The sequence below is a fragment of the Lacerta agilis genome, chromosome 8 (assembly GCF_009819535.1).
Source record: "Lacerta agilis isolate rLacAgi1 chromosome 8, rLacAgi1.pri, whole genome shotgun sequence".
Lineage (NCBI taxonomy): Eukaryota > Metazoa > Chordata > Lepidosauria > Squamata > Lacertidae > Lacerta > Lacerta agilis.
In genome coordinates this window covers 10,994,050-11,021,950 of record NC_046319.1, presented here as the reverse complement: position 1 = coordinate 11,021,950, position 27,901 = coordinate 10,994,050, and the positions used below count along the sequence as shown (strand labels likewise).

General features: G+C 49.2%; 1 protein-coding gene across 1 annotated transcript; it reads right to left on the bottom strand.

Annotated features, from left to right (window-relative positions):
• Positions 1-26,679, bottom strand: ALDH4A1 (aldehyde dehydrogenase 4 family member A1). The gene is made up of 15 exons (XM_033159458.1): positions 26,604-26,679; positions 24,129-24,222; positions 21,165-21,257; positions 19,694-19,741; positions 19,021-19,176; positions 18,231-18,380; positions 17,273-17,347; positions 15,521-15,708; positions 14,250-14,323; positions 12,874-13,070; positions 10,621-10,665; positions 3,673-3,825; positions 2,446-2,567; positions 1,851-1,969; positions 1-1,064 (listed from the first exon to the last, which is right to left on the bottom strand). The coding sequence occupies exons 1-15, from the start codon at positions 26,642-26,644 to the stop codon at positions 952-954; spliced, it is 1,668 nt and encodes a 555-aa protein (XP_033015349.1). The 5' UTR covers positions 26,645-26,679; the 3' UTR covers positions 1-951.
• Between the last annotated feature and the right edge of the window lie 1,222 nt (positions 26,680-27,901).

Here is a 27,901-nt window from a genome sequence, read left to right as displayed (position 1 = left end):
AACGCATGAAATCTTTATCAGATTTACTAAGCTCTCTTTGTTCCAAAGGCACATAAAAATATACACCCTGTTACATTATTATTAACACTGAATTTAACAGCCGCGTTGAGCTGTTAAACATATTGCATGTTAGTCGCCCACAAACCAATCATTCCGTTTTAACTTTCCCCTCCAAAGTATCCTTCTTTTGACCTGATTTTATTTTATTTGGAAAGTTGATGCCGGAATCTGGATAAAAATATCTGGGCTGCGAAAACAGGCATCCTTTTTTCAAAAACAAAAACAAAAAAACCCACCTTTGCCTAGCCCCACTTCAGTGATCAAATCTACAGCAGGTGAGGTGTATATAGAAAGAGACATTGTTGTCCAAATAATATTGGCCAATGGGATCTTGGGTTTTGGAGATTCTATATATATACCATATATGTGTGTGTGTGTGTGTTTGTGTGTGTGTGTTTTCCAACCCACAACTCTGAGCTCAAAGGCTGCAGGGTCAGCTCAGACATGCGAATGCCCCTATGAACCGACATTTTAACAAAGTTGCTCTCGGCAGAGAAACCATAATTCCTCTGCCCAGGTGGGAGCAGGGCACAGTTTTTAGGTGGGAAAATAGAATGATGCAAAACTTTTTAGCGACTCGGATCAGGAGTGCTGAGCTCAGCAAATCTGGAATCCTACCGAGGTTTAAAAGGTGTTAAAATTAAGAGAGCTTTTCAAAGATTAAAATAATGTTAATAATTAAAGATTATTTCAAAGGCTAACATTGCACTGAGCCTCAATGTTTCCTCCAAAACAGGAAATAAGGTTCCCCAAGGGCTTTGGGGAGGGGGCATCAGTTCCTAAATACACCTGTGCATTATGAAAGATTGCCACTACTTTAACAGATCCACAGTGCGGTGGGTCGGTAACCCAACTGCGGCTCCAAGATAAAAGGCACCGTCGAGAGCTGCATCACTGCATGTACGGATACTTCCAGTCCCCCAGGGGTGCGTGGGTTTCTTTGACAGCTTGCGGGGACGTCCAGCGCAGGATGTAGTGAGGGCTCCCGGGCTTGTCGTTCGTTCCTGTTTCCAAAGGGGGGAAATGCAAATGGCAATCTGAGAACAACCATTTCCCTTTTTCCCCCAAAACACAAAACAAGCGAAGCAAGCTGCTAGACCTCATTGTGCCCCCGGCTACTTATTTCACTTTAGGAATTTTCTATTGCTAACACCCGTTTTTTTTTCTTTCTTTTTTCGCCTGCCTTTTAATTGGTCTTTACCTCTTTGCATATTTAACTTTTTCCATGGTTTTCTTGCATGGTTCTGTTTTTATTGCTGTAAACCGCTTTGAAATGTACATTGTTGAAATGCTAATTTTTTAAAAAACAACAACAAGATATTAAATAAATAAATCTTGGGATTTGGAAGTATGCGCTATTACAAGGAAATGTAATATTTACATTTCCTCTCGGCACTCCCTGTTAATTCCTTTTGGGCAGCCAACATGGCGTGAGTGTCAGACCTGGGAGAGACCAGGGTTCAAATCACCCCATTTGGCCACACGAAGCCCCCCCCCCCCCGGAGATCTTGGGGGGGCAGCCGCTGTCCCTCAGCCTAGCCTACCCCACAAGGTCGTTGTGAGGATAAAATGAGGGGGAGCGCTAGGCATGCCACCTTGAACTCACTGTAGGAAAGAAGATGATCATAGAATTGTAAGGGATTCCAAAAGCTCACCTTGGCCAATTCCATGACAGATGGCCATCCAACCTCTGCTTAAAGGCAACAGATGAATAAAACAGAAGAGGAAGGCAGAAGGTGCTAAGTTGCCCCACCCAGTCAAAACCCCACCCAACTTTCACTCTCGCACACCTGAGGCCCGGGATCCACCGAATGGCTGCTGCGCCACGACGGAGCCAGTTGACTTGTCGTTGATGTAGAAGTTCCCAGCTGCGTTCCTCAGGACCTTTGCCGCTTCGTCAATGACGGCTCTGTAAAAGACACAGAAATGGGGTGAGGTGGGTGGGTGGGAAGGAAATCATGTTAAGAAACCATGAGGCCACACCTGCGCGACAGGTCAGGCCCAAGGCAACACAGATGACCCAAAAGACCAGGGTTCGAATCCCTGGATGTGCCCTTGGGGCGGACAGCCAGTGCCTCTCTCAGCCCAACCTACCTCGTAGGGTCATTGCGGGGATGAAATGAGGAACACGGACAGGACCATGAACACGAAACTGAGCTCTTCGGAGGGGAAAAAGTGGGGTACAAACCCAATGAAATAATAAAGAACGACAATAAAAGTGGGTCCTTGTCTTGGAAAGGCGGCCCAGAATCAAAACCCATACCTATATGAAATTCGTTCCTCCTCTCTTGAATTGCTCGCGACACCTGATTTGTACTATGCTGGCAAATGTGGTCAGGATGAGACCCAGGGGGAGGGCTGGGGGGGGTGGACTCCAGTGCTTACTTATCTTGGGCAAACACTGCCCCCGTGAGGCCATACGGAGAAGTGTTGTCAATCAGCTGCAGGACATCTTTGTACCGACTCTCCGGGTAAACATACACAGTCAGGATGGGCCCGAAAATTTCCTGAATGTGGGGGGGGGGGAGATAGGAGGCAAAAGATAAGAGACAAGAGATGCATCTCTGAGAACAGCATTGGTGTGAGTGTCTAAGCCTCTGCAGATCGTCAGGATGCTACCTAATCTTTGAATGAGTTCCACAGTTTAACTGGAAGGATTTCTTTTATCTGTCCTGAACCTTCCAACATTCAGCTTGGATAACACCTAGAGGCAAACTTAGCACATGGGTCTACTCTGAGTAGGACCCCAACTCCCAGCATTGGTCCCAGACCACTGGCCAAGCTTAGCTAAAGTTGATGGGAGCTGGAGCCCCAACAACACAAAGAGAGTTGCAGGTTCCCAATCCGTGAACCAGGCTGTCACTTTGCCTTCACTGCCCCAAGATGCCTCCATCGCTTGCCTTCACTGCCCCCAGCTACCTCCATCACATCATTTGGTGCGAAGATGGGCAATCTCTGGATGCTGCTGGACTACAACTCCCATCATCCCTGACCATTGTCCCTACTGGATGAAGCTGATGGGACCTGGAGTCCAAAGACCTCTGGTTGTTTTTTCCCCCGGAGTAGAACGTGAGAGCCAACATAAAATGTTTCTGCCTCCAGTTCTTAACAGATCAAAGACTTTTTTCCTTTCTAGAGTAGGGGAAATGCCTTCGTCCGTGGTACCCACCTTGGACGATGTGTTGGGGGGGGGACACACAAATACTGTTGGCAATTTTTGCTTTAGCAGCCAGCTGGATCAGACCCATGGCTCATCTAGTCCAGCGTCCTAGTCTCTCAGGGGCCAGCCCGATGCCTCAATAGGAAACCCACAAGCAAGACCGGAACCCAAGAGCCCCAATCCCTTCTTGCAATGTCCAGCATTCAGGAGAATTGCTGCCTCCGACTGTGGAGGCAGAGAACAGCCATTCTCACACACACACACACACACACACACACACACACACTGAATTTGTCTAATCCCCTTTCAAAGCCATCCAAGTTGGATCTCGGGACTTCCTATCCACACCCGGAAGGCCTCGCTTTTTTGGCTTCGCACGAAATGCGTGTGTGAGCCACGGAGGGCGGTCAACGTTCCCCTGGGAAGAAACGCTGCCCCCTTCGAAGACCCACCTCTTGCATGATGGCGTCTTTTGGGTCCTTCGTCTCAATAATACACGGCTGGACGTAATAGCCAACCTTATCGTCGCACCCGCCCCCGGCCAGGATGCTGAGGTTCGGCGACGTCTCGGCGTGGACGAGCCACTTCTTGTTGCGCTCGAAAGACTGGAAGAGAAGGAGGACATTAAGAACATAAAGAGAACCTTCCGGATCAGGCCAACGGCCCATCAAGTCCACCATCCTGTTCTCACAGTGGCAGAACAGGGAACCAGCAAGCAGGATCTGAGCACAAAAGCCCTCTTCTCCTCTCCCACTGTTTCCAGAAACCAGCATTCAGAAGCTTGGCTGCCTCTGACGGTAAAGGGCAGAGCCCAGCCACTGTGGATAACAGCCATCAATAGCCCTCTCCTCCTCCATGAATCTGTCCAATCATCTTTTAAAGCCACACAAGCTGGTGGCTATCACGCCCTCCTGTGGCAGGGAGTTCCGTAGTTTAATGATGCGCTGCATAAAGAATCTCTTTTTTCCTGTCCTGAATTACAGTATCCCACGTTCAGCTTCATTGGATGCCCACGAGTTCTAGTGTTATTTTGAGAGGGAGGGGGGAAAAAACCTTTCTCTATCCACTTTCTCCATGCCACCCATAAATTTATAAGCTTCTATCAAGTCGCCACTTATTCACCATTTCTCTAAACCACTGTTTCCCAAATTTGGGCCTCCAGCTGTTTGTTTTGGAGACTACAACTCCCATCATCCCAGCGGTCATGGATGATGGGAACTGCAGTTCAAAAACAGCCGGGGACCCGCGTTTGGGAAAACACTGCTCTAAACCAAAAAGTCCCAAATGCTGCAACCTTTCTTCATAGGGGAGTCGCTCCACACACACACACACACACACACACACCTTGGATTATTTTGCTTGTCCTTGTCTAAATCTTTTCCAACTCCCTTTTGAAGGGAGGCGACCAGAACGACACACAATATTCCAGATGCAGTCGCACCACAGGTTTGTATAATAATGGCATTATGGCATGGGCAGTTTCCGTTTCCATCCCCCACACCCTAAACCGGAATGGAGGGTTTGTGAAGGAAAGGCCAAGTCCTGCACCCACCCAGATCATGTTCGCACAACCGCCCGCTTCGGGTGATCGATACAAGCACCCTGACAGCACTCTGCTAAGCTGCATTAACTTCAGAGTTGTCCTCACCTGGCGATCGAGCATCACCAAGGATGGGGCCTTAACAGAATGGGACCAGTTTGCTTGCAGGGTCGCCTTAATAGATACCCGCTCTGCAAAACTGCCACTGTTACAGGTACCCGTTGTAGACTGTGGTAAGGATCTTTTTCATGAAGGCGGCACCTACACATTGGAACTCCCCGCCTCTTGAAGTCCAGAACGTGCCAAAACTCACGGCACCCTTTTCGGCGCCCACCAGAAAAATTTAAAAAACCTTTTGCCCATCCACGCGTTCTTCGGCCGACTGCTGGTTTTAATTCTTTCGGATACTTGCCGATTTCATCGTTTTGTTCGTTTCCATAAAGCGCTCAGAGGTTATAATGCCCTTAAGCGGTGGCTCCGCCCCCTTGGCCAAGGTGGGCCGGCTCCTCCTGGGGGGGGGGTTGAGCTAGGTGGAAGGGATGGAGGCAGCTCCCTACCTTCCTAGGAGGGCCAAGCAAAGGAAAGGAGAGGAGGATTCTGGGAAATGAGAAACTTGCCCCAAAGACAGATCCCCGTGCGGTCAGCGGCGCCTCTTCCCAACCCCGTAGGGTGTGACGAGAGATTAGCCCAATTCAACAGGAGAAGGAATGGACTTCAAAGGGAAAGTCTTCGGCTACGGGAAGGGGGAAATGTGCCTAGACGGAGCGAAGCAGGGGAACGTGAGGGCGGGGTGGGGAGCGAAAAGGAGGAGGAGGAGGTGGCGGCAGCAGTGGTGGGGTTATCATTATTGACAGATGCCTGCTCCTAAGCTGTGAAAATACGTCTTTAAAGAAAGCATTTGCCGGCTCAGCCGTAATCTCAGCAGGGATTCGCTCAGCAGAAAAGGCAGGAATGGAGGGAGCTCAGCTCCTGGGAGGTGGAGATAGCAGAGCAAGGGGGGGTGAGGAAGGAACCGAGGTGGGGGTAACGCCACGCAGGACCCAGAGACTGGGGAGGGGGTGGGACAGGGAGCCGTGGAAAGCGGGACAGGGAAGGGCAGGTGGCTGCGAGATCGTTGGCCGTGGGTCTGAGAAGGATCAGGGGGCCAGGCCTACATCCCTAGGTGGAAGGAGGAAACGGGTTTGCCGGGCTAACTTGGGCCTTTTTCGTTTCCTTTCTAACCCACCTTTTTCTCCCGAGGAGCTCAAGGCAGCGGGCGACGTTCTCCTCCTCCTCTAATCCCCACAACAAACCTGCGAGGTAGGTTAGGCCAGGGGGTCCCCGGACTTACTGGACCTGGGGCCACTTCCTCCAGTGCCGATCGCGAGGCAGGCCGGAGGGTGGGGGAGTGCGTGCCCACACGCTGTTTCTGGCGCACTTTCGGGTCGGCAGAAGGCCGGAAATAGCTTGTGCACATGTGCACGGGCCTCCGCAGACCCAGAAGTGCGCCAGAAATGATGCTTGCTCATGTGCACAAGCTATTTCCGGCGTTCCACTGACCCGAAAGTGGGCAGCCGCGCCAGTAAGAGCGGGTGGCGGCGGCAGGCGGCAGTGGGCGCCAAATAAATGAACCCCCTCGGGCCACACCCAGCCCACGGGCCTTAAGTCTGGGGACCCCTGGGTTAGGCTCTCCCAAGGTCACCAAGCGAGTTTCATGGCCAAGTGGGGTGTGGGGAATTCGAACCCTGGTTTGTTGGGTCCTAGTCCAACGGCATAACCGCTACACCACACTGCCTGCAATGCAACTGATGCACTCCAGAGTTTCGTTGAGGATTATCCTGGGAGACGTTCGGCTGAAGGGCAACTCACAGAGATATAATGCAGAACAAATAGTGTTGAGTCAGGAGGTGACCAAGGAAAGGGAGGACCCTGATTTGGCTGGAGTTGGAGGGAGTCAAGAGGGTGGGGGCTTTGTGAGTTTCATTAAGGGCCCTGATTCCTTCAGGAACATCATAAGAACCTGCTAGATCAGGCCAACGGCCCATCTAGGCCAGCGTCCTGTTCTCACAGTGGCTGACCAGAGGCCTCAAAGGGAAACCCACAAGCAAGGTCTGAGCACAAGGGCATTCTCCCCTCTGGTGGTTTCCAGCAACTGGTGTTCACAGAAGCATCCCTGCCTCCGACTGTGGAGGGCAGAGCAGAGTCTCTGTGGCTAGTAGCCATCGAGAACCCTCTCCTCTATGAATTTGTGCAGTCCTCAGTGATGGCCATCACTGTCTCCAGTGGGAGGGAGTTCCACAGTCTAACCACGGGCTGCACAAAGGAAGACTTTCTTTTATCATTCCTGAATGTTCCAACATTCAGCTTCAGTGGAGTGTTCAGGGAAAACGTTTCTCTGACCACTTTTGCCATGCAGAAATTTATAAACTTCTACCAGGTTGCCTCTAACTTGCCTTTTCCGTAAACTCAAAAATCCCAAACACTGCAACTTTTCTTCATAACAGAGTCATTCCATTCCCACCTTGATCATTTCGGTTTCCCTTTTCTGCACCTTTCCTTACTAAGGGGATCGAACCTGCAACCTTGGCATTATCAGCACCATGCTCTGCATTCCAAATGTGTCCAGACCAAAGATTTCGATAATGGCACCCTGATACTGTCAATTTCGTTTTCCAATTCCTTCCTTCACCTTAACTCAAAAAAAGACTGATCACTGTTTATGCCACAGTAAATTGAGGCCAGGTTTTCCTCGCCTTCTCAGGGAAAGAGCACAGGTAAAGGCCGTTGGGGAGGAAGAGACAGCAAAGTCTAGGGTTAAAATAACACGCTGTAAGGAACACACTCCAAACTGGAACAGAATACTCTGCCTATACAGTGGTACCTCGGGTTACAGACGCTTCAGGTTACAGACTCCGCTAACCCAGAAATAGTACCTCAGGTTAAGAACTTTACCTCAGGATGAGAACAGAAATCGCGTGGCAGCAGCGGTAGGCCCCATTAGCTAAAGTGGTACCTCAGGTTAAGAACAGTTTCAGGTTAAGAACGGACCTCCAGAACAAATTAAGTTCTTAACCCGAGGTACCACTGTACCGAGCCAGACATGTGGTCTGTCTAGCTCAGTTTTGTGCGCACACATACACACACATCAGGGGGAAAGCTGTTGCTCCATCTACCGTGTTTCTCCTAAAATAAGACACCGTCTTATATTTTTTTTCACTCAACAAAACACAGTATGGCTTATTTTCAGGGGATGTCTTATTTTAACCGTGTCGCATCGGTACGCTGCATAGCCACGCCTCTCCAGGCTGTTTTAATGGGAGGTACCACGTCACTATGGCTTATTTTCGGGGTATGGCTTATTTTTGGGGAACGGCTTATATTTCGCAAATGCATAGCAATCCTGCTATGGCTTATTTTATGGCTATGTCTTATTTTAGGAGAAACAGGGTAGCTTGGTGCTGTCTACACTGACTGGCAGCAATGGCTTTCAAGGGTTTCAGGCAGGAGTTGCAGAGCAGGTGCCCTACTCATTGAGCCGGCTCACTCCTTCCAGTTTGGGACCCTGCAATTTTTAGGGGATGGTTCACGTGAATCGACACCACCCAAAGAACACTACAAAATGAAACGAAAAGGTTCTATAGGTGGGTCCGTGGAAACACTGAAAGCCCGGCTAGTTGCTGTAGGATTAAGCCATGAATCCATGCACATGTGTGAACTGGTTTTCCGCCAGGTTTTCCAGGACTAAGCAGCGACCCGCATTGCAGAGGGGGTGAAAATCTGCCACAGCCATGAACATGTTTTGAACCCCTAACTGGACAGGGATAGACTAACCTCTGTCGTTTATGCTCCGGTAACCTCTAGGTTAAAAGGTAAAGGTAAAGGGACCCCTGACCATTAGGTCCAGTTGCAGACAACTCACCCCGTCACGGGGATTCGAACCGCCCACCTTCTGATCTGCAAGCCCTAGGCTCTGTGGTTTAACCCACAGCGCCACCCGTGTCCCTCTAAGTTAGATTACTGCAACTGTGTTATACATCGGGTGACCTCTGAGGATGGTTTGGAGGCTTCAAGCTGGTCCAGAATTTGGCAGCCAGGCAGCCAGATCCTGGCTGGACTGCACTGGTTGCCAATTTGTTTCCGGGCCCAATACGAAGTGCTGCTTTTGACGTATAAAGACTTAAACGGCTCAAGACCGCAATACCTCGAGGACAGCCTCTCTCCATAAAACCAACCTGGGCCCTGGACCCTTCTTCATGTGCCTCGTCCGCGAGAAGTCTGGAGGGTGTCAACACAAGAACGGGGCCTTCTCTGCAGTGGCTTCCTGTCTGTGGAATGCTCTCCCCAGTGAGACTCGCTTGGCGCCTTCATTATACACCTTTAGGCACCAGGCAAAAATGTTCGTCTTCAACCAGGCCTTCCGCCTCTATCTGTGGCTTTTGAGAAGTGGGTGAGATGCATTTCCTCCCCCCACCTTGATTTTAATGCATCTATGTTGCAGGGGTGTACAGTAGTAAGTTGCTCTGGGTTGCCTTGGGCAAGATAAAGCAACTAGCAAAGTTAATTAGTAAATAAATGGGGAGTCTCAGGCCCAGGGGATGATTTGAGGTCCTCTAAGCCTCTCTGTCCAGCCCCTAGGACAGTGTTTTTCAACCACTGTTCCGCGGCACACTAGTGTGCCGCGAGATGTTGCCTGGTGTGCCATGGGGAAAATTTGTTTATTTGATTCCTATTCAAGAGAATTACTTTATATATAGTCAATATAGGCACAGAGTTAATTTTTTTTAACATTTTCTAATGGTGGCGTGCCTCGTGATTTTTTTCATGAAACAAGTGTGCCTTTGCCCAAAAAAGGTTGAAAAACACTGCCCTAGGACTCTCGCCAGGCCACACCCTCTCCTCTGAGGCCACACCCCTCACTGGTCCTGTTCTCACCCCACTTGAGTGTTTTAGCCTGACTGGGAAGTGCTTCCCTTGAACTCTGAAAATGCCTCTTCCTTCCTTGGATGTGGGCATAGAGAAGGACATGTGACTGTTTAATTAAAGTACCCAGTGCCGGATTTACATATAAGCTAAACAAGCTATAGCTTACCTCAAAAAATTTCAAGGGAAAAAAACTGTATGTACATTTCCAAAATATAAGATAAAAAAACAAATAAAATAAAACCTATATACAGCAACAGTTGTGTAGGTCCATAAATTACCATATAGCATATATTCAACACAGAAAACAGTGACAATTTGTTGTTGACAGCCGGACATATAAAAGGCCCCACTACCTTCAGTAGCTTAGGGCCTCATCAAACCTAAATCCGGCCCTGAAAGTACCCTACTGCACAAAGGCAAAACTTACTTTTGTCGCCCCCCCCCACACTTTTGCCTCTGGCCCCACCCATCATGACACGTGGCCCCCGGAAGCCTGCCTAGAAGGGAATGCGGCCCTCGGTCTGCAAAAGGCAGGGCAAGCAGTGGCCAAAGGATAGGGAGTGTGCACATGTGCAACCAAAACAGATTTTACAGAAACCATAATCTAGAGTACGATGCTCAAAATAACCAAGAATCCCAGCTTGGCCATACAATTCTCCATTAGTGATGGCGGTTGGCGCCCACTGGGCCTAGTAGGGCAGAAGGCAAGGAGCCAAACAGCAGGTGGCGCTAGAGCAAAAGACAGGCAGGGAATCACTAACTTAGGACAGAGTCTACTGCCCAATGGGCTCAACCCTACAGCACCCCCCAAAAGCCTGCAAGGATAAATGAACAAAACCAGTCAGAGGTGCAGAGGGAAGGAATTTACATAGAGAAATCCCCGATTCGTTTCACGGACCCCGCACCATACAGAATTACCGGAGCGATCAGAAAAGAGATACGAATGAAGCCCCATTACCTTGTGGTCGATGACAGCAGAGAAGAACGTCTCGAAATCTGTCGGCTGGGGAGAAAACCAAATGAGGAAGAAAAAAAATGTGAGATGCCACTTGGTTTCTGTTCTGCCCATTTCCCACCAAAGCGAGGGCTGCATGCATGCCTTACGTTAAAGGCACTGTGATACCATTTTAAGACCGCTTTGGCTTCCCCGGAAGGATTCTGGGAACTGTAGTTTGTTAAGGATGCTGAGAGTTGTCGGAGATTCCTCTTCCCCTCCCGGGTTATTCCCTGGGAAGAGGGATTGATTGCTAAACTGCTTTGGAAATTGAAACTCTGGGAGGGCAATGGGGGAACCTCCTAACAACTCTCAGCAGCCTTAACAAACTACAGTTCCCAGGATCCTTTAGAGGAAGCCATGAATGTTTAAAGTGACATGATTCTGTGTTAAATTTTCAGTGCAGATGGGGGCTTTCATTGCGATCAGCCCTGTTTCTGTTGCACTACAGTTCCGAATCCCACTAAAAGCTATTTCTGTCGCTATTTGTACTGGCGGAAACTAATGTAATTAATTGCCAAATGAAGTTCATTGTCTTTAGGTACAGAAGCTACTATCGTCAGGACTTCCCCCAAAGAATTCTGGGAGCTGTAGTCTGTTGCGGGTGCTGAGGGTTGTTCGGAGACCCCCCTTCTTCCCCACAGACAGCTATGATTCCCTGAGTTCCTCGGGGGAAAAGGACTGATTGTTAAGGCCCTCTGTGAATGTGCTCAATGAAGACACGAGTCACAGAGCACAAGAGCTGAATGGGGGAAGGGTTCTAGGTTCAACCCTCCCAATCTATGGCTGGAAGGGGAGCCATCGCATGTTTTTGGGAGCCCTCTTGTTTTTGTGACTGTGAGCTTTTTAAACCGCTTGCAATATTGTGCTCTGACGTTGCAATCCGCCCTGCGGCCTTGACCCAGGCCAATGGCCCAAGTAGCCCAGCATCGCAGTGCCCAGTAGCCCAGCTGCACCAAAGGGGAAGCCTGCAAGTGGGATCTAGGAGCAATGGCCCTCTCTCTCTCCTCCTGTGGTTTCCAGAAACTGGGACTCAGAAGCATCTCTGCCTCTGACTGTGGAGCCAGAGCACTGCCAGCATGGCTAAAGGTAAAGGTAAAGGGACCCCTGACCATTAGGTCTAGTTGCGGACGACTCTGGGTTTGGGGCCCTACTCATTGAGCCTGCTCACTCCTTCCAGTTTGGGACCCTGCAATTTTTAGAGGATGGTTTACGTGAACTGACACCACCCAAAGAACACTACAAAATGAAACATAAAGGTTCTATAGGTGGGTCCATGGAAACACTGAAAGCCCAGTTAGTTGCTGTAGGATTAAGCCATGAATCCATGCACATGTGTGAACTGGTTTTCCGCCAAGTTTTCCAGGACTAAGCAGCAACCCGCATTGCAGAGGGGGCGAAAATCTGCCACAGCCATGAACATGTTTTGAACCCCTAACTGGACAGGGATAGACTAACCTCTGTCATCTATGCTCTGGTAACCTCTAGGTAAAGGGACCCCTGACCATTAGGTCCAGTCACAGACGACTCTGGGGTTGCGGCGCTCATCTCGCTTTACTGGCCAAGGGAGCTGGTCTACAGCTTCCGGGTCATGTGGCCATCATGATTAAGCTGCTTCTGGCAAAACCAGAGCAGCGCACGGAAATGCCGTTTACCTTCCCGCCGGAGCGGTACCTATTTATCTACTTGCACTTTGACGTGCTTTCGAACTGCTAGGTTGGCAGGAGCAGGGACCGAGCGACGGGAGCTCACCCCGTCGCGGGGATTCGAACCGCCGACCTTCTGATCGGCATGCCCTAGGGCTCTGTGGTTTAACCAACAGCGCCACCCGCGTCCCTGCCACCATGGCTAGCAGCCATCAATAGCTTTATGAAGAAAAAGGGGTGTGTGTGGCAAAAGGCAGTGGGTTCCCCCCCCCAATTAGTCTGTTCCGTGCAACCAACCCTCGCCTGTGTAGGCAACAAGTTAATTTCTAATTGCCAGAGAGAGAGAGAGAGAGAGAGTACTACGGACGAAGGAGAGAGTTCTGTAGGGAAAGGGGGTGTCAGGCACTGCAGGGAGGGGGCAGGGATGGTCCCGAAAGCGGGGAGGGGGAAAGCAGGGAATAAAGAGGTGCCTTCAATGGGAATTAGCAGCCAGCCAAGTGCAGCCTCTAATCCCATCAGCCACCCGCTGAGCCGCAAAGCCCCTTCAGCAGAGAGGAGTCCTCCCACTCACATCGCCCACTTTGATCTTCCGGTGCTCTTCCAGGAGCGCGGCTTTGATGCGGGGCCACAGAGAGTCGGGGGCATAGAGGCGGGAGCAGGCCGAGCACTTCTGCCCGCCGTACTCGAAGGCCGAGCGCAGGGTCCCGCTCACCACGCTGGGCACGTCCGCCGAGGCGTGGACAAAGTGGAAGTTCTTGCCGCCGCACTCTGCGCAAAGAGAGAGAGAAGGGAGACTTTGGCACGGGGGGGGGGGGGGTTGACCGGCAGCAGGGCATCGACTTCCCGTGCATCGTGAGATACGTCAGAAGAGCCCTGCGGCTGGATCAGGACCCTGGCCCGGCGTCCTCTTCTCGGAGCGGCCAACCAGTTTCCCCGAGCGCGACCCGAGTCCAACGGTGACACTCTACTGCAGTTTCTGGGAGCCGAAATCCACACACACACACACACACACACACCAATCAAACATTGAATTGTTGCTTGCTTTTTTATATAATTTATATTGCGCTCGTGACGATCTGCTATGTTATTACTGTATGCAAAACCGCTTTGTGGCTCAGGCGAGTGAAAAGCAGCATTGAAATGCAGTCGTACCTTGGAAGTCGAACAGAATCCATTCCGGAAGTCCGTTCGACTCCCATAATGTTCAGAAACCAAAGCGCAGCCTCCGATTGGATGCAGGAAGCTCCGGCAGCCAATCGGGAGCCCCGTCAGACGTTCGGCTTCCAAAAATAGTTCGCAAAAACATTCAAGAACTAAGCTGTTCAAAAACCAAGGTACATTTATATAATGAATGAATGAAACATGGCAGAAGGCAACTCCGAGTCTCCGTGCAAACCATCACCTGAATTTCAGCCTTTCAATCCACATGCCTCCCGGAGACCCCAGCTGGATCAAGCCATCTAGCTCAGCATCCTGCTCCCACAGCGGCCAAATAGATGCCCATCACAGGAAGGCCACAAGCAAAGCTCGAGCACAAGGGTGCTCTCTCCTAAGAGCCTTGAGGGGTGCGGAGAGTTGCTGTTCTGCTCAGATCCTGCAGCAGCGAGTTCCAAAGGTTCGCTGCACATCGCAGATCTGTTTATTTCCAACCCACTTGAGCACTTCATGCGTTCACTGAGTGACTACTAACCACAATGGCTACAGTGGGAGAGAGCTCTGGGGCTCAGATCCTACTTGTGGGCTTCCCACTGAGGCATCAGCTTGGCCACTGTGAGGACAGGATTCTGGGCTAGATGAGCCATATGTCCTGATCTAGCAGGCTGTTGTTATGCTCTTAGTTCGTTGGGGGGAAAGGAGTAATAACAGCAACTCATGCAAGGAACAACTCAAGTCTTTCCAGCCTCCATGGAGAACTGGGGCAGCATATCACCCACATCAGACTCTTACCCCCAGCAAGCCGTGGGAAGGTGCGGTACCGATCCAGGTTCTCGGAGACCTGCTTCCAGAGTCGTTTGAAGGTTCTGGAAAAGGAGGGGAGGAAAAGAACTTCTCGTGATGCAGAATTTCAGGACTCTGGCCTGATCCAGCAGGCTCCTCTGATGTTCTTATGAATAGTGATGTTGCACACACACACATAATCTCTGTTTCGATCTGTCAACCCTGTCGCTAAACATGTATGTGATCCTGGGTTCAATCTCTAGGGGGTTGGACTAGATGTCCCTGTGGGGTCCCTTCCGGCTCTACAATTCTACGATTCTCGGGGCACCAAATTCTCTGTTTGCCACCAGCCAGCCGCTTAATTTCTGGCAGAGGCTGCGTCAGCAGATTCTCTCTCCCCCTCCCGTTACAATTTGCTGTTTTCTGGGGCAAGCGAGAGTTGGCATTTCCACCCCAGCCTGACCCCCCCTCCCCTGAAATCTCTGGCTCTCAGAAGACTGCGAGGCTATTAAAAGCACCAGCCTCCTCTAAACCTCCGAACGAGCGCCACGCTCGGATGCGCCCCTGCTCCTTAAAAGGTGGGGAGCTCATAAATTAGCGCCGGAGTGTGGGACTCCTGGTGTGACAGCATTAGCATTTTTATTGTTTTGAAAAGCAAGAGTTTGGTCACACTTGAAATCAAAAAGAAGAAAAAGGGGGGGGGGAGAGAGAGAATGAAATGAAGTACTTCTGGCTTTGCCTCTCCCGCACTCTGCCACGGACAGGAAGTGTCAACCTATAAACAGGAAGTTGAGCAGCCTGTAAATGCAACTTCCAGGAAGTATCAGCCAATAAACAGGAAGTTGAGAAACTTGCAAATACAACTTCCAGGAAGTGTCAGTGTGTAAGCAGGAAGCCGAGCATCCCGTAAACAACTCTTCCAGGAAGTGGTACCTATAAACAGGAAGTCGAGCATGCTGCAAATTCATCTTGCAGGAAGTATCAGCCAATAAACAGGAAGTTGAGAAACTTGCAAATACAACTTCCAGGAAGTGTCGGTATGTATGCTGAGCATCCTGTAAATATGTCTTCCAGAAAGTGGCAGCCTATAAAGAGGAAGCTGAGCTGCCCGCAAATATGACCTCCAGGAAGTGGAAGCTTGTAAACAGGAAGCTGAGCATCCTACAAACAGGTATTCCAGGAAGTGGCAGCCTATGAACAGGAAATTGAACAACCTGTAAATACAACTTCAAATCAGTGGCAGCCTACAAACAGGAGGTTTCCCACCCCTCCTAACTCACGGTACGCTGCCAGTGAAGTTGAGCCCACAAAAGTGCTCCGAGGCGGTCACTGCATCGCCAAAAACGGGGCCGTCGGCCGGGACGAACTGGATGACATTGGGCGGAAGCCCCGCTTCCAAAAGGATCTTGTAGACGGCATAGCTGGACAGCATGGCTGTGTCACTAGGTTTCCAGAGGACCACGTTCCCCTGGAAGGGGAGAAAGCAAAGGCCACAAAGCAAATCAGGTTTGTCACAGAACCATAGAATCCTAGAGCTGGAAGGGATTCCAAGGGTCATCTAGTCCACCTGCCTGCAATGCAACTGGTGTTTAGTTAGGGCAGTTAAATGGAACCTCCAGGTTCAGGGGCAGTCTACCTAAGAATGCCAGCTGCTCTGCAGAAACAAGGGCAGAGAGCTGTTGTCTTCATGCCCTGATTATGGGCTTCCCAGAAGCGTCTGATTAGCTGGTGTGGGAAGCAGGAGGCTGGCTTGACTTTGGGCCTTTGGGTGTTCTTAAATAGACATTGTGGCACGGAATGGAGCCTTCGTGTAAGGGGGCAGTCTATCTCCAAATGCCAGTTGCTCAGGGACAAGCAGTAGGTTTTTGAGACAAGAATAGGTGGGCTCGCTGTGGTCTCACTCAGCAGGCTGAACACTGAACAGGAAGCTGCCTTATCAGACCAATTGGTACATATAGCTCAGTGTTGTCTACACTGACTGGCAGCGGCTCCCCAGGGCTTCACAAAGAGGACATCTCAAGCCTACCTGGAGAAGGCAGGGATGAGCCCTGCAGCTACGGAAGACTTTCCCAGGTTGAGCCTCGCCTCAAAAAGGGCACTGTAGAGTTTCAAAAGGTTCAGAACAGGGCAACTAAAGCGATCGAGGGGGTAGAGAGAGACTCCCCTGCAACAAAAGGTTGCAGCATTTGGGACTTTTTAGTTTAGAGCAGGGTTTCCCAGACTTGGGTCTCCAGCCGTTTTTGGACTACAACTCCCATCATCCGTCGCTAGCGGGACCAGTGGTCATGGATGATGGGAATTGTAGTCCAAAGACAGCTGGAGACCCAAGTTTGGGAAACTCTGGCATTGAGAAAAAGAAAGAAAGAGGGGGCACGATAGAAGTTTATAAATTATAAAAGTGACATGGAGAAAGTGGAGAGAGAAAATATTTTCTCCCTCTCTCCTAACACTAGAACTCCTCCAATGACGCCGAAGGTTGGAAGATTCCAGACAGATAAAAGAAATAACTTCTTCATGAAGCACATAAGCTATGGAACTGCCTGCCACAGGAGGCAGTCTATGGTTGATGAAAACTACAGGAGGGGAGAAGGCTCTTGTGCTTGAGGGACTAGTTGGGACAGTGGCCTGACAATTCCTAAATTCTTACGTTCTTGAATCTGAGAGATTGGATCGGTGCCTTTGTCCCTAACCCACTCTCCTCCCCGTCTCAGGATTGCCTAGCAAACTTCGAGGAAGTTTCCTAGTTTTAAAGAAAGACCTTTTAAAAAAATGTCCAGAGGATGGCGAGGGGAGGGAGGGTGATGTTTAAAAACCGGAACGCTTTCCCCGTGAGATGCTCAGCTCAGCGGGCGGGAGAAGGGACCCCCCCTGGTGTTCAAAAAGCACAAGGCTGGGTGTAGAAATACATGCTGCATGGAGGTGGGGAGGGGTTTGAGAAACACTTCTCCCCAAAACTCCCCCTGCCACTGGCGGGTAGGGGGAGGACAGAACACCAAAGAGCCGTCCAGGCCCCCCACCCCACGATTACTCACCATCAAAGCTGGAGCTCCTGCCAGGTTCCCTCCGATGGCGGTGAAGTTGAAGGGGGAGACAGCGGCAATGAAACCCTGCAGGAGTAGGGAAAAAAGGATGAATTAGGACCGTGGAATAAGCAGCCACGGAAGAGATTCTCGGGGGGAACAGGGAGGCGCGAATAAGCGTCTGTAGCATCTGTTTTTTAAAATATGCACAGGGCTACAGCTCCCTGAGAAACCTCGTTTTAATTTTAAAAAAAACACAACCCTGCAAAGCTTCTAGCCCTCATTGTGCACAGGCGAGCTTGAAACCATGCAGAAGTCAGAAAAGGTGGGTGGGCTGGACTAAATAATAAAAAAGAAAAATTTCATTTATACCCCGCCCTTCCCAGCCAAAAAACCGGGCTCAGGGCAGCTAACACCAATTAAAATCACAGCAAAAAACATAAACACAATCAATTTAAAATAACAGATTAAATACAAATTTAAAAATTCAATATTAAAACTGCGGTCTCAATTTCAAAATAACCCACCAATAAGAGAATGAAGCATAAATATTAAACAGAAACCAACCCAAAGGCTAGGTGGAACAGCTCCGTCTTGCAGGCCCTGCGGAAAGATGTCAAATCCCGCAGGGCCCTGGTCTCTTGTGATAGACTGTTCCACCAAGTTGGGGCCAATATTGAGAAGGCCCTGGCACTAGTTGAGGCCAACCTAGCATCTTTGTTGCTCGGGACCTCCAAAAGATTATTATTTGACTAACAAGATGGTCAGAAGTCGGGGGGGCGAACGTCTCCCCGCCATTTAGCAAAGCGCTTTGAGATTGTTGTCTTTATGATCATAGAATCAGAGAGTTGGAAGGAACCCCCCCAAGGATCTTCTGGTCCCCCCCACCCCCCGCAGTCACAATGGTCTCTATCCTGACTGTCGCATAGAGGGTACTCCACCCCGGGGGGGAACAACCTTTGTGCCCCACCTCCAGCCCCCGATAGATCATGCTGTTGGTGCTGGGTGGAACGCTGAGTGGCTGCTGTTCCTCCAGCTCCACGGCATACTTGGCGTTGAAACGGAAGAAGTCGATGAGCTCCGCGGCCGCGTCAATCTCCGCTTGGATGACGGTCTTTGCCTGGTTTAAAGAAACAAAACTTTCCAAAGTTGCCATTCTTCCAGGTTCATATTCATGTCCCTTATTCACACGGGCCTCTGCTTCCCTCCCCTTAACGCAGAGCTACTACATAATACTCGCTCAGCATTCGTGAAAAATGAGCAGAACAATGAAATTATTACTGTTTTAAAAAAGTTAAAATAAAACATTTGAAACACTGGGGGGGGGGAATAACAAAAACCAACAAGGTGTTAAAAATCGGATAAAAACCCTCGCAAGCATTCTACATGTCCGGATAGGCTTTAGCTAATCAAAAAAGTTTTCACCAGGCACCAGAAAGTGTATGGTGAAAATGCGTGCCTGGTGTCAAGAGGCAGGGAGTTCCAAAGACTAGGTGCAAAATCATTGGGTTTCTTTTCTTTTATAATCATACAATCCAAGGACTGTAGAGTTGGAAGGTACTGCCAAGGGGCAATCCCCTGCAATCAAGCAGTATATAAAATTTTAGTAAAATAAATAAATTGATAAATAAATAAATGATATCGTTTCTTCTTTCAGATTTTTGCTTCTAACACAACATAGCCAGCAGGAAGGCAGAGGAGGGTCCTAGCCACAGAAACACCTCCCTGCTGGGGTTTTAGACCCGCAACACACCACACACCTGTCCCACCATGGTCTTGGCCAAGATTTCCGCCCTCCTGGGACCGCTCAGCAGGTTGGCCGCTTTGAAAAATATCTCTGCACGGTCCTGGACAGGCCGCAGGTCCCATTCCCTTCGGGCGGCCACAGCGGCGTTGATGGCCTTGTTCAGCAAGTCCTGGTTGGCAGAGAAGACGACAGGGGAGGTTTATAAGAATTAAATGCAGTTTGGAGAAAACAGAAAGAGAGAATAACTCCCTCAGCTGCAGTTACAGGCAGGTAGGTAGCCGTGTTGGTCTGCCACAGTCAAAACAAAATACAAAAAATCCTTCCAGTAGCACCTTAGAGACCAACTATTGACAGCTCATACCAATGAGAAACTTAGTTCGTCTCTAAGGTGCTACTGGAAGGATATTTTTAAATTTTGTTCCCTCAGCTGTGCGATGCACACAGCACCGGTGGCACTCCCTGCCACAAGACAGCAGCATTCCTCTGAGTACTGGATGGTGGGAAGTTTTGCACCCTGCTGGTGGGCCAACTGGAGGCATCTGATTGGCCACCGTGGGAAGTAAGAGAGTGACTGTAGCTCAACAGGTAGAGTATGCAGGAAATCCCATTTCTGCCACCAGGAAACTATCCGTGCCCAAGCAGCACATCTGCCGCCAGACACGGCTTCCGACGCAGGCGCTGCTCACCTTATCTGCGTAGCAGTATTTGGCCACTTTGTGGGAATGGTTGAAAGGCTGAAAAAGAAGAAAATATGTATTTTTGGAGGTCCTTATAGTAACGTTCTGCCCATCTACTCAGAAACCAGCCCCGTCTCCCACGGTTCAACGGGACTTACTCCCAGGTAAGTTTTTTATAGGATAGCAGTAGTCTTAGCTAGGAATAAAGTCCATTGGCATTCCAGAAGATATTTCAAGCAATATTTCAAGGGGCACCCAGGTTGCAACTACCATATTTTTCGCTCCATAGGGAGCACCGGACCATAGGGCGCACCTCGTTTTTAGAGGAGGAAACAAGGGAAAAAAAAATATTTTTATGGTTTTCCTCCTCTAAATGCCCTGTTTTTTTGAGGATCAGCTCAAAGTTTTGCAGCTTTTTTGCAAAGGGAAAAGCCCTTTTTTTCTTAGGGTCAACTAAAAGTTTTGCAGCTTTTTTTGCAAAGGGAAAAGCCCTGGTTTTTTTGAGGATCGGCTCAAAGTTTTGCAGCTTTTTTGCAAAGGGAAAAGCCCTGGTTTTTTTGAGGATCGGCTCAAAGTTTTGCAGCTTTTTTGCAAAGGGAAAAGCCCTGGTTTTTTTGAGGATTGGCTAAAAGTTTTGCAGCTTTTTTTGCAAAGCGGGAAAAGCAAAGCTCCTTTTGCAAAGGGGGAAAAGCCCCGTTTTTATGGGGTTCAACTCACATTTCTGCAGCTTCTAAAGGAAAGGGAGCGTTTTCTACAGTTTCCAGACAGATAATCTAATCAGCCAGTCACATGTCGCTGTGGAAACAAACAACCTCCCTCTGCAGCACATTCAACAAAGGAGGGCGTGGCAAGAGGGCGGGGCTGAAAGGGAGCCGGGACTGTTATCTCTCTCCCGATCTCTTGCTGATCAGCTGCTGAGCGGGGTCCTTTCAACACCCCCTTTTCTCTTTGTAAAATAAAAAGCATGATCCTCTTTTGGCCCGTGGGCAATTCAGCTCCAGGGACCACCATTCACTCCATAAGACGCACAGATATTTCCCCTTACTTTTTAGGAGGAAAAAGGTGCATCTTATGGAGCGAAAAATACGGAAGGTAATCCCAACAAGATTTTCTTTCATTGGATTTATATCCTGCCTTTTTCTCTAGTGAGCTTGAGGGGTATACATAGTTCCTTCCTGCCCTCACTTAATCCCAGCAACAACCCTGCGAGGTAGGCAAAAGCAGCAACTGGCTCCCAAGGTCCCCACAGAGAGATTTACAGCTGAGTCAGGATTTGAACCCAGGTCTCCCAGGTCCTAGTCTGACACTCAAACTGCTATATCGCCACAGGCTCTTGTGACAGAGAGGTTATCCTTCCCAAACAAAATCTCGACAGCTTACTGATTTTGGGAAGTGGAGGGAAAATTCATCCCAGGGCTATGTCAGGCCACTAACAAAATATAAATATAAATATAAGCGGAAGTTTGTCGCCGGAACTCACCGAGACTTGATACCTCACATCAGCCGTCCACACCTCCTCTCCTCCGACGACACACGGGATGGATTCGGTCTTGCCTTTCAAATCATTTAGAGCCTACAGGAACAGTTTAAGAGTTTTAAGAGTTAGGTTTTCCTTTAGAGCCTTCCCTAAGGAATTGTCCCCACCCCTCTCATTTCAGGAGGGGAATCCCTATCCACGTTCCCTTCTGGGGCTCTCATGCCAGTGGTGAAAAATGAGAGGAGCAATGGATGCAAACTTTTAACACCAGGCTGGTTTCTTCACAGACTCGCATGCCCCTCTCTATCTCCCATCCAGGGAAGAAAGAGGCATTATCAAAAATCAAGGATATATTTCCAACGAGGCAAAAGGGTTCAAAGGGTGTGTGAACTAGGTCCAGGAGAGAAGGGATTTTGTCTGGGGAGAGTCCTGGGAGCCAGACAGAGAGGTGTGGAGAACCACACTGCCCCCTGTGCATTAGGCTCCTGGCCTAGGACCTTCACTTTTCCAGATTTGCCTTTCCTTCTGCTACAGGGCCCTGCCGCTGCTCCTTGAAATGACTCCACCCATTCTTCCTTGCTGCCCCCATATTCCTGGAACCCCCACCCAGGACCCCACATATCTCCCTCTCCCACTCTTCAGACCAGGAATGGAGAACAGCCAAGGTCCTCCAGACATGGTTGGACTCTTCCATCATCCATCAGCCCCAACCAGCGCGGCCAATGGTCAAGGATGGTGATGGGGGCTGGAGTCCAATCACATCTGGAGGGCCACAGGTTCCCCAATCCCTGCATTAAGAGAAAGCAGAGCTGTGATTGAGTTAGCTGGGGAAGTGATGGCAAGTGATGGTCTTGCTCAGGAATGGGGAAACTGTAGGCCCTCCAGAGGTTGGTGGACTCAAACTCCTATCAGCCGCAGCCAGCATGACCAACCATCAGGGATGATGGGAGCAGTGTTCGAAATTAGCCAGGCGCCAGGCGCATTTTGCACCTGGCTTTCAACCACTTGCGACCAAGTGAAGATGCCTGGGCATCAGAATGGCACCTGACATCTCCAGCATCTGGGGATCGTTAGATCTAGACCGTATAATTCTATCATTTATATTTTATCTGGACAATCGGAATGAATTTCTGGAACCAAAATGATTTTTCTATGCGGCCTGAGCAGGAGCAGTCACCATTTTAAGCAAAAGAGGTTGGAATAGGCCAATATATATGTGGACTGTCCCTGGATCAAGTGACTTTTCTTCTTTTAAGTTCTCAAAGCTCTTAACCTAGCTCAAGGTGGTCATCGGAACTAGCCAGATGTTTAACTGAGAATCAATCACAGTCAGTCATTCATTTGAAAATAAGACTTTAGAGCCATCTTACCCCAAAAAGTCAACTGGACATTCTATTTTGACTACTGTAACCTTGGTTTAGGGACGCGGGTGGCACTGTGGGTTAAACCATAGAGCCTAGGGCTTGCTGATCAGAAGGTCGGCGGTTCGAATCCCCGCAACGGGGTGAGCTCCCGTTGCCCGGTCCCTGCTCCTGCTAACCTACCGGCAGCAGTTTGAAAGCACGTCAAAATGCAAGTAGAAAGATAGGTACCACTCCGGCGGGAAGGTAAATGGCATTTCCGTGAGCTGCTCTGGTTCGCCAGAAGTGGCTTAGTCATGCTGGCCACATGACCCGGAAGCTGTACGCCGGCTCCCTCGGCCAATAAAGCGAGATGAGCGCCGCAACCCCAGAGTCGTCCGCGACTGGACCTAATGGCCAGGGGTCCCTTTACCTTTTAACCTTGGTTTAAGGAGCCATTTGGCGGCTAGCTTATATATCTGAATTTCTAACACTGGATGGGAACTGTAGTTCAGCAATATCTGGAAGCCATGGGTTCATTCCCCATCTCTGCATTAAAATTAATTATTATTACAACTACAATTATTAATTACATTTCTATACTGCCCTTTATCCAAGGATCACAGAGTAATTTACAACACAAAAACACAAAAATACATAACACAGAACCAACAAAAACAGTAACAGAGTTTAAAAAGCCATAGATGGTTGAAGTAGCCAAAGGCCTGGAGGGAAAAGAATGTTTCTGCCTGGTGCCTAAAGATATGTAACAAAGACGTCTGTCACTCAGACCCAGACATGTGTAAGTAAGATTAAGGGTTATGTAACTTCTTCCAAAACAGCACGACACTCTAGAAGTTGGATAGGATGCAAAATCTGAGGATGCTTCAAGTTAGGGTACCTAAGTCGGCATAACAGTAAAAACGCTTTGGCATGAAAACCCCCATAACCCAAGGAAGTAGGTATGAACGAGTAAAAAATGCACAAGAAAAACAGTAGCTGATGGAAGTACCGTATTTTTCCGTCTATAAAACGAGGGTTTTTTTTATTTCAAAATTATGCAAAAAATTGGGGCTCTTCTTATACACGGATAGTGGCGAGTTGGGACGGGCGATTGTTGGCTGCTGCGAGTAGGAGATTGCCAGCGGCGTTTTTGCGTGTTATTGGTGGGTGCGTCAAGGTCCGCTGGCTATTGGCTGCTGCGGCAATTGGGCAGGCGGTTGGCGCATGCTTACGGCGAGTGTGCAGACAATTGGTGGCTTCGTGGATGTGCGTGCGATTGGCTGTGGCAGTTGGGCAATCTCCCCCCATTTTCTCAATTTTTAGTCCCAAAAAAGAGAGGGACGTCTTATACACGGGGGCATGTTATACACGGAAAAATACGGTAGCTGGGGGCAGTAACGGCAAGTGATGGTCTAGTTTAGGGATGGGGGAACTGTGGGCCTTCCAGGTGTTGCTAGACTCCCAATTCCCAACAGCTGTGGCAGCAACATCTGGAGGGCCAAGGGTTTCCCATTCCGGCATTAAAAGAAGGCAGAGTTGTGACGGAGGCAGCGAGGGGCAGTAAAGGCAAGTGACGGCCAAGTTCAACGATGCCCAAAGTGCATATATCTCCTCTATGCAGTACCTTCTGCAGAGCTGCTCGTTCGGGGCTGCCGGACTTGAATGCCAAGATGGGTTCATTGGCCACCTCTGCAGTGGCTCGGTGCTGCCATCGCAGCCTGGTAAGGGAGAAAGAAAAGGGAGAAATATTAGTTCTCGCGTCCCTTTGGGAATTACCCCCTATTAAGCTGCTGGGTTTTTTTTACAGGAAGGCTGCGGCGGGTGACGGCTGCAGAATGACATCCACAACAGTGCTAGCAAAAAAAATCTTGCTACAGGGACACTGCCACTGCCAACGCAGCCTGCCCAACGTTTTGGCCTTCAATCCAAAGTTCAACAGTTTGCTCAGCAGACTGCAGCTGGACCTGTGCGTCTTGGTGCAAAGTTTGACATTCTTCTCCGCACCGACACACTTCGGGGGCCGGCGAGCCAGCTCGAATTTTCTTTAAGAACTTTAAGGCAAGTGCAGTTGGAAAGACATGGGGAAAGCAGACCGGCTGCGTGTGTTTGCTTTCCTGAGATGGTGGCTTTGCCGGTCTGTTATCTCAGGCAAGTACTGATAAAATCCAAGCCCTCATTAGCTGCGATAAGGACCACAAGGAAAGGTGCGAGGCAGATAGAGATAACAGGACTGCGGGACAGTTGGAATTACCAGGAATCTGTGACAACGGGAGGCAAGATATAGAAAATACATTAAAAATAAAAATAAAAGAATTAAGGCCCTCTGGATGTTGCTGAACTACAACTCCCAGCAGCCCCAGCAAGCACAGCCAGCAGCGGTGGGAGTTGTAGTTCAGCTACATCCGAAAGGGGCATAGTAGAAGGTCCCAGATTCAATAACCGGCATCTCTAGCTAGGGCTGGGATTGTCCCCTGCCTGAAACCCTGAAGAGCTGCTGCCAGTCAGAGTAGACAGCACTGAACTAAATGGATAAATGATTTGAGTTGGTAAGACCACACCAAAATTGTGATGTTTCCATTTGGCCAAGTCTGCCAAAGCAGAATGGGAACTATCGCCCTGTTGCTATCTTTTTAAATATTTTATTTCATTTGTATTTCAGTCTGATCTTTTTTTTTTAAAAAAAAAAAAGAGTGTGTTGTTTTAAAAATCACGTACAGTATTGTTTTTACTATCTCAAGGACCTGATCACCTTAGGGTGAAGGGTGGGTAATTATTAATAATAATGAATTTAGCAGAAAAGCCAGGGATCAGCATTTTAATTTAAAGCCTATAAATAATTATTTTCCAAATAAGTTAAGGCAAGCACTCTGAAGTGCAAAAAAATGCAGAAGTTCTCCTCCTGCAGTTTAGTTTTTAAGAGCTCGAATCATCTTTTAACCAGACACTGAAGTTCTTTTGCTCGTGGGGGGAGAGAGAGAAAAAATTCCACTTGCTGACGACAGGCCAGAAAATTTCATCAGAGCAGCTACCCAACCTCTGTCAAAGTTCTTGCCTTGAAGCTCCTTGCAAAATCTTTGACTGCCTAGGGAGAGAGGGAAGCACACCTAACAACCCCTCCCCCAGGTCTGTTTTTTTCCAGGTTATCTGAATTTGGGGAAATTGCTCTTTTCGGGCATGGTCAAAGTCTCAGAAAGCGAAAGGCTTCTGGAGATAAAAAGAGAAGAACTGGGTGCCTGTCCTGGGAGAGAAATACTATGGGTTAGTTTTACTCAAATTAGACCTACTGAAATTAATGGTCTCAAGTTTGCCAGTGTCCATTAAGTTTAACGAGTTTACTCAAAGGAAGGCTAATGTGAGATACAGCTCAACAAATACAGATCTTGATCCCTGCTACCACCCACCAATAGAATGTTTACTGACAGTTTGAAATTGCAAATCCTTACAACAGCACAACAAGAGAGTAAGACCCAGGAGCCAACCCCACTCCCCACAGGGGGAAAAAAAGAGACCATGGCTGAAATCCTAACCATGTATACATAAATGTCCCATTGAATTGAATGGATCTTAACTCACAGGTTAAGTGAAGTTAGGCTTGCAGTCAAACTCAGGAAGGGGTCCTTACGCCAGGAATCAGTAGAAGGGGGCTATTCATTGAGGAATGAATAGAAAAGTAATTCCTGGGGAGGCTACTAGGAGGTTCCCTAACCCCCCCTCCCAAAGTAGAAGGGACTGCCCAGTTTTGATCTTCGTTTACTGGAGGGGTACTTTTGCACGCAAGGAAGGAGGTTACTCCAGAGATACCCCTAGAACTAAGGGCTCCAGCCTCCCCACCACCACCACCCCAGAGGGTGATCAGATAGTGGCAAGAAGACCTTCCTTCCAAAAAGCGGGTGGGTCCCTTTCAGACTTCTGTAAGAGGGGCTCTGCAATACCCAGTATAAAAACCAGGCTTTGCCCATAGGTGGGATATACAGGAGCACAGTCTGCGATGGGGTGGTTTCAGCCTGACTGCCCCACACTTGGAAAATCGGGATTCAAGACTGCAAAGAGAAGATTTGCCCCCCTCCCCAAATAGTCTCCCCCAATAATCCAAACTCACCCCACCCTGGGTAGCGTTCTCTGTAACAGAGGAAGCAACATCCTATGTATATACTGTACACTACTGTATACTGTATATATCTTTCTCTCTTGAATCCCAAACTGGGAGCAAAGCACGCATGGAAAGGGGGAACACCCTCCCCGTCCCTGAATTTGGAATGGACCATTCTCTTAGCAATGAGGGGGGGATATATTTGCATTTCCCCTCCCCCAGAGAAGAACAACCCATTACGCATTGCTACAGAACATAGCTCCGAAAGCATTTATTGTTATGTATATTTCCTCAGCAGAGTTCAGCCTCAAATATCCCTAGCTGAAAGTATCTATATTTAGATTATTCCATTTCCCCCTCCAAAGAAAGGCAAGTAGGCTAACCCACTGCTCTTCGGAAAACGGGGAGGGAGCCGCGGGAACCAACCAGAAGGCGGCACCGCAGAGTTCCGACCAATCGGACGCCGGCTTCAAGTTGCAACCTTTAAATGAGAGATGTAAAGGGGAAACGCAGCAAAACTCTCTTAAAGGGGGAATCAGCTAAGAAAGCGGGCGTGAAAATTTGGGGGTCGGGGTGGGGGACTAAGGAATCCCGCAGCATTTCCAATGCATTCACAAAGGGTATCGGCCCCAGACCCAGGCATGCATTTCCCTTAGTCTGCGGCAGCTGGACCACAGGCAGAAATGCAACTGGTGCAGATGTCCGTGCTACGAAGATGCATCTAGAGCAGGGGTCAGCAAACTTTTTCAGCAGGGGGCCGGTCCACTGTCCCTCAGACCTTGTGGGGGGCTGGGACTATATGGGGGGGGGGTGGAATATGAACGAATTCCTATGCCCCACAAATAACCCAGAGATGCATTTTAAATAAAAGGACACATTCTACTCATGTAAAAACATGCTGGTTCCCGGACCGTCCGCAGGCTGGATTTAGAAGGTGATTGGGCCGGATCCTTCCCCTGGGTCTTAGTTTGCCTACCCATGATCTAGAGGGGAAAGCTTTCTCTGTGGGCCATATTGCTGGAGAAGACAAAAATAGCCCTGCTGGATCAGACCAAAGGCCTATCCAATCCAGCATCCTATTCTCACTGTGGCCAACCAGATAGATGCCCAAAGGGAAGTCCGAGAGCAGGATCTGAGCACAAGAGCCCTCTCTCCTCCTGTGATCTCCAGCAACTAGAGTGCAGTTGGGTCAAGAGCTCTTGAGTCTGGGCAGGTACTACCTCTTGTTAAGAACCGTGCCAGGGGCCTTTAAATATTAGTTGCTGGGAATCACAAGCAGAGCTGCTAGTGGTGATGGCTATGTTCTA

Excerpts from the sequence above, each read along its gene's own strand:
- ALDH4A1 (XM_033159458.1), bottom strand. The coding sequence starts at position 26,644 with ATGTTGCTTCCTCTGTTACAGAGAACGCTACCCAGGGTGGG. Across the intron at positions 21,258-24,128 it reads AACGAGCAGCTCTGCAGAAG|GCTCTAAATGATTTGAAAGG; the intron begins GTACTGCATAGA and ends CTGTTCCTGTAG. Across the intron at positions 19,742-21,164 it reads ATGTGAGGTATCAAGTCTCG|CCTTTCAACCATTCCCACAA; the intron begins GTGAGTTCCGGC and ends CTTCTTTTTCAG.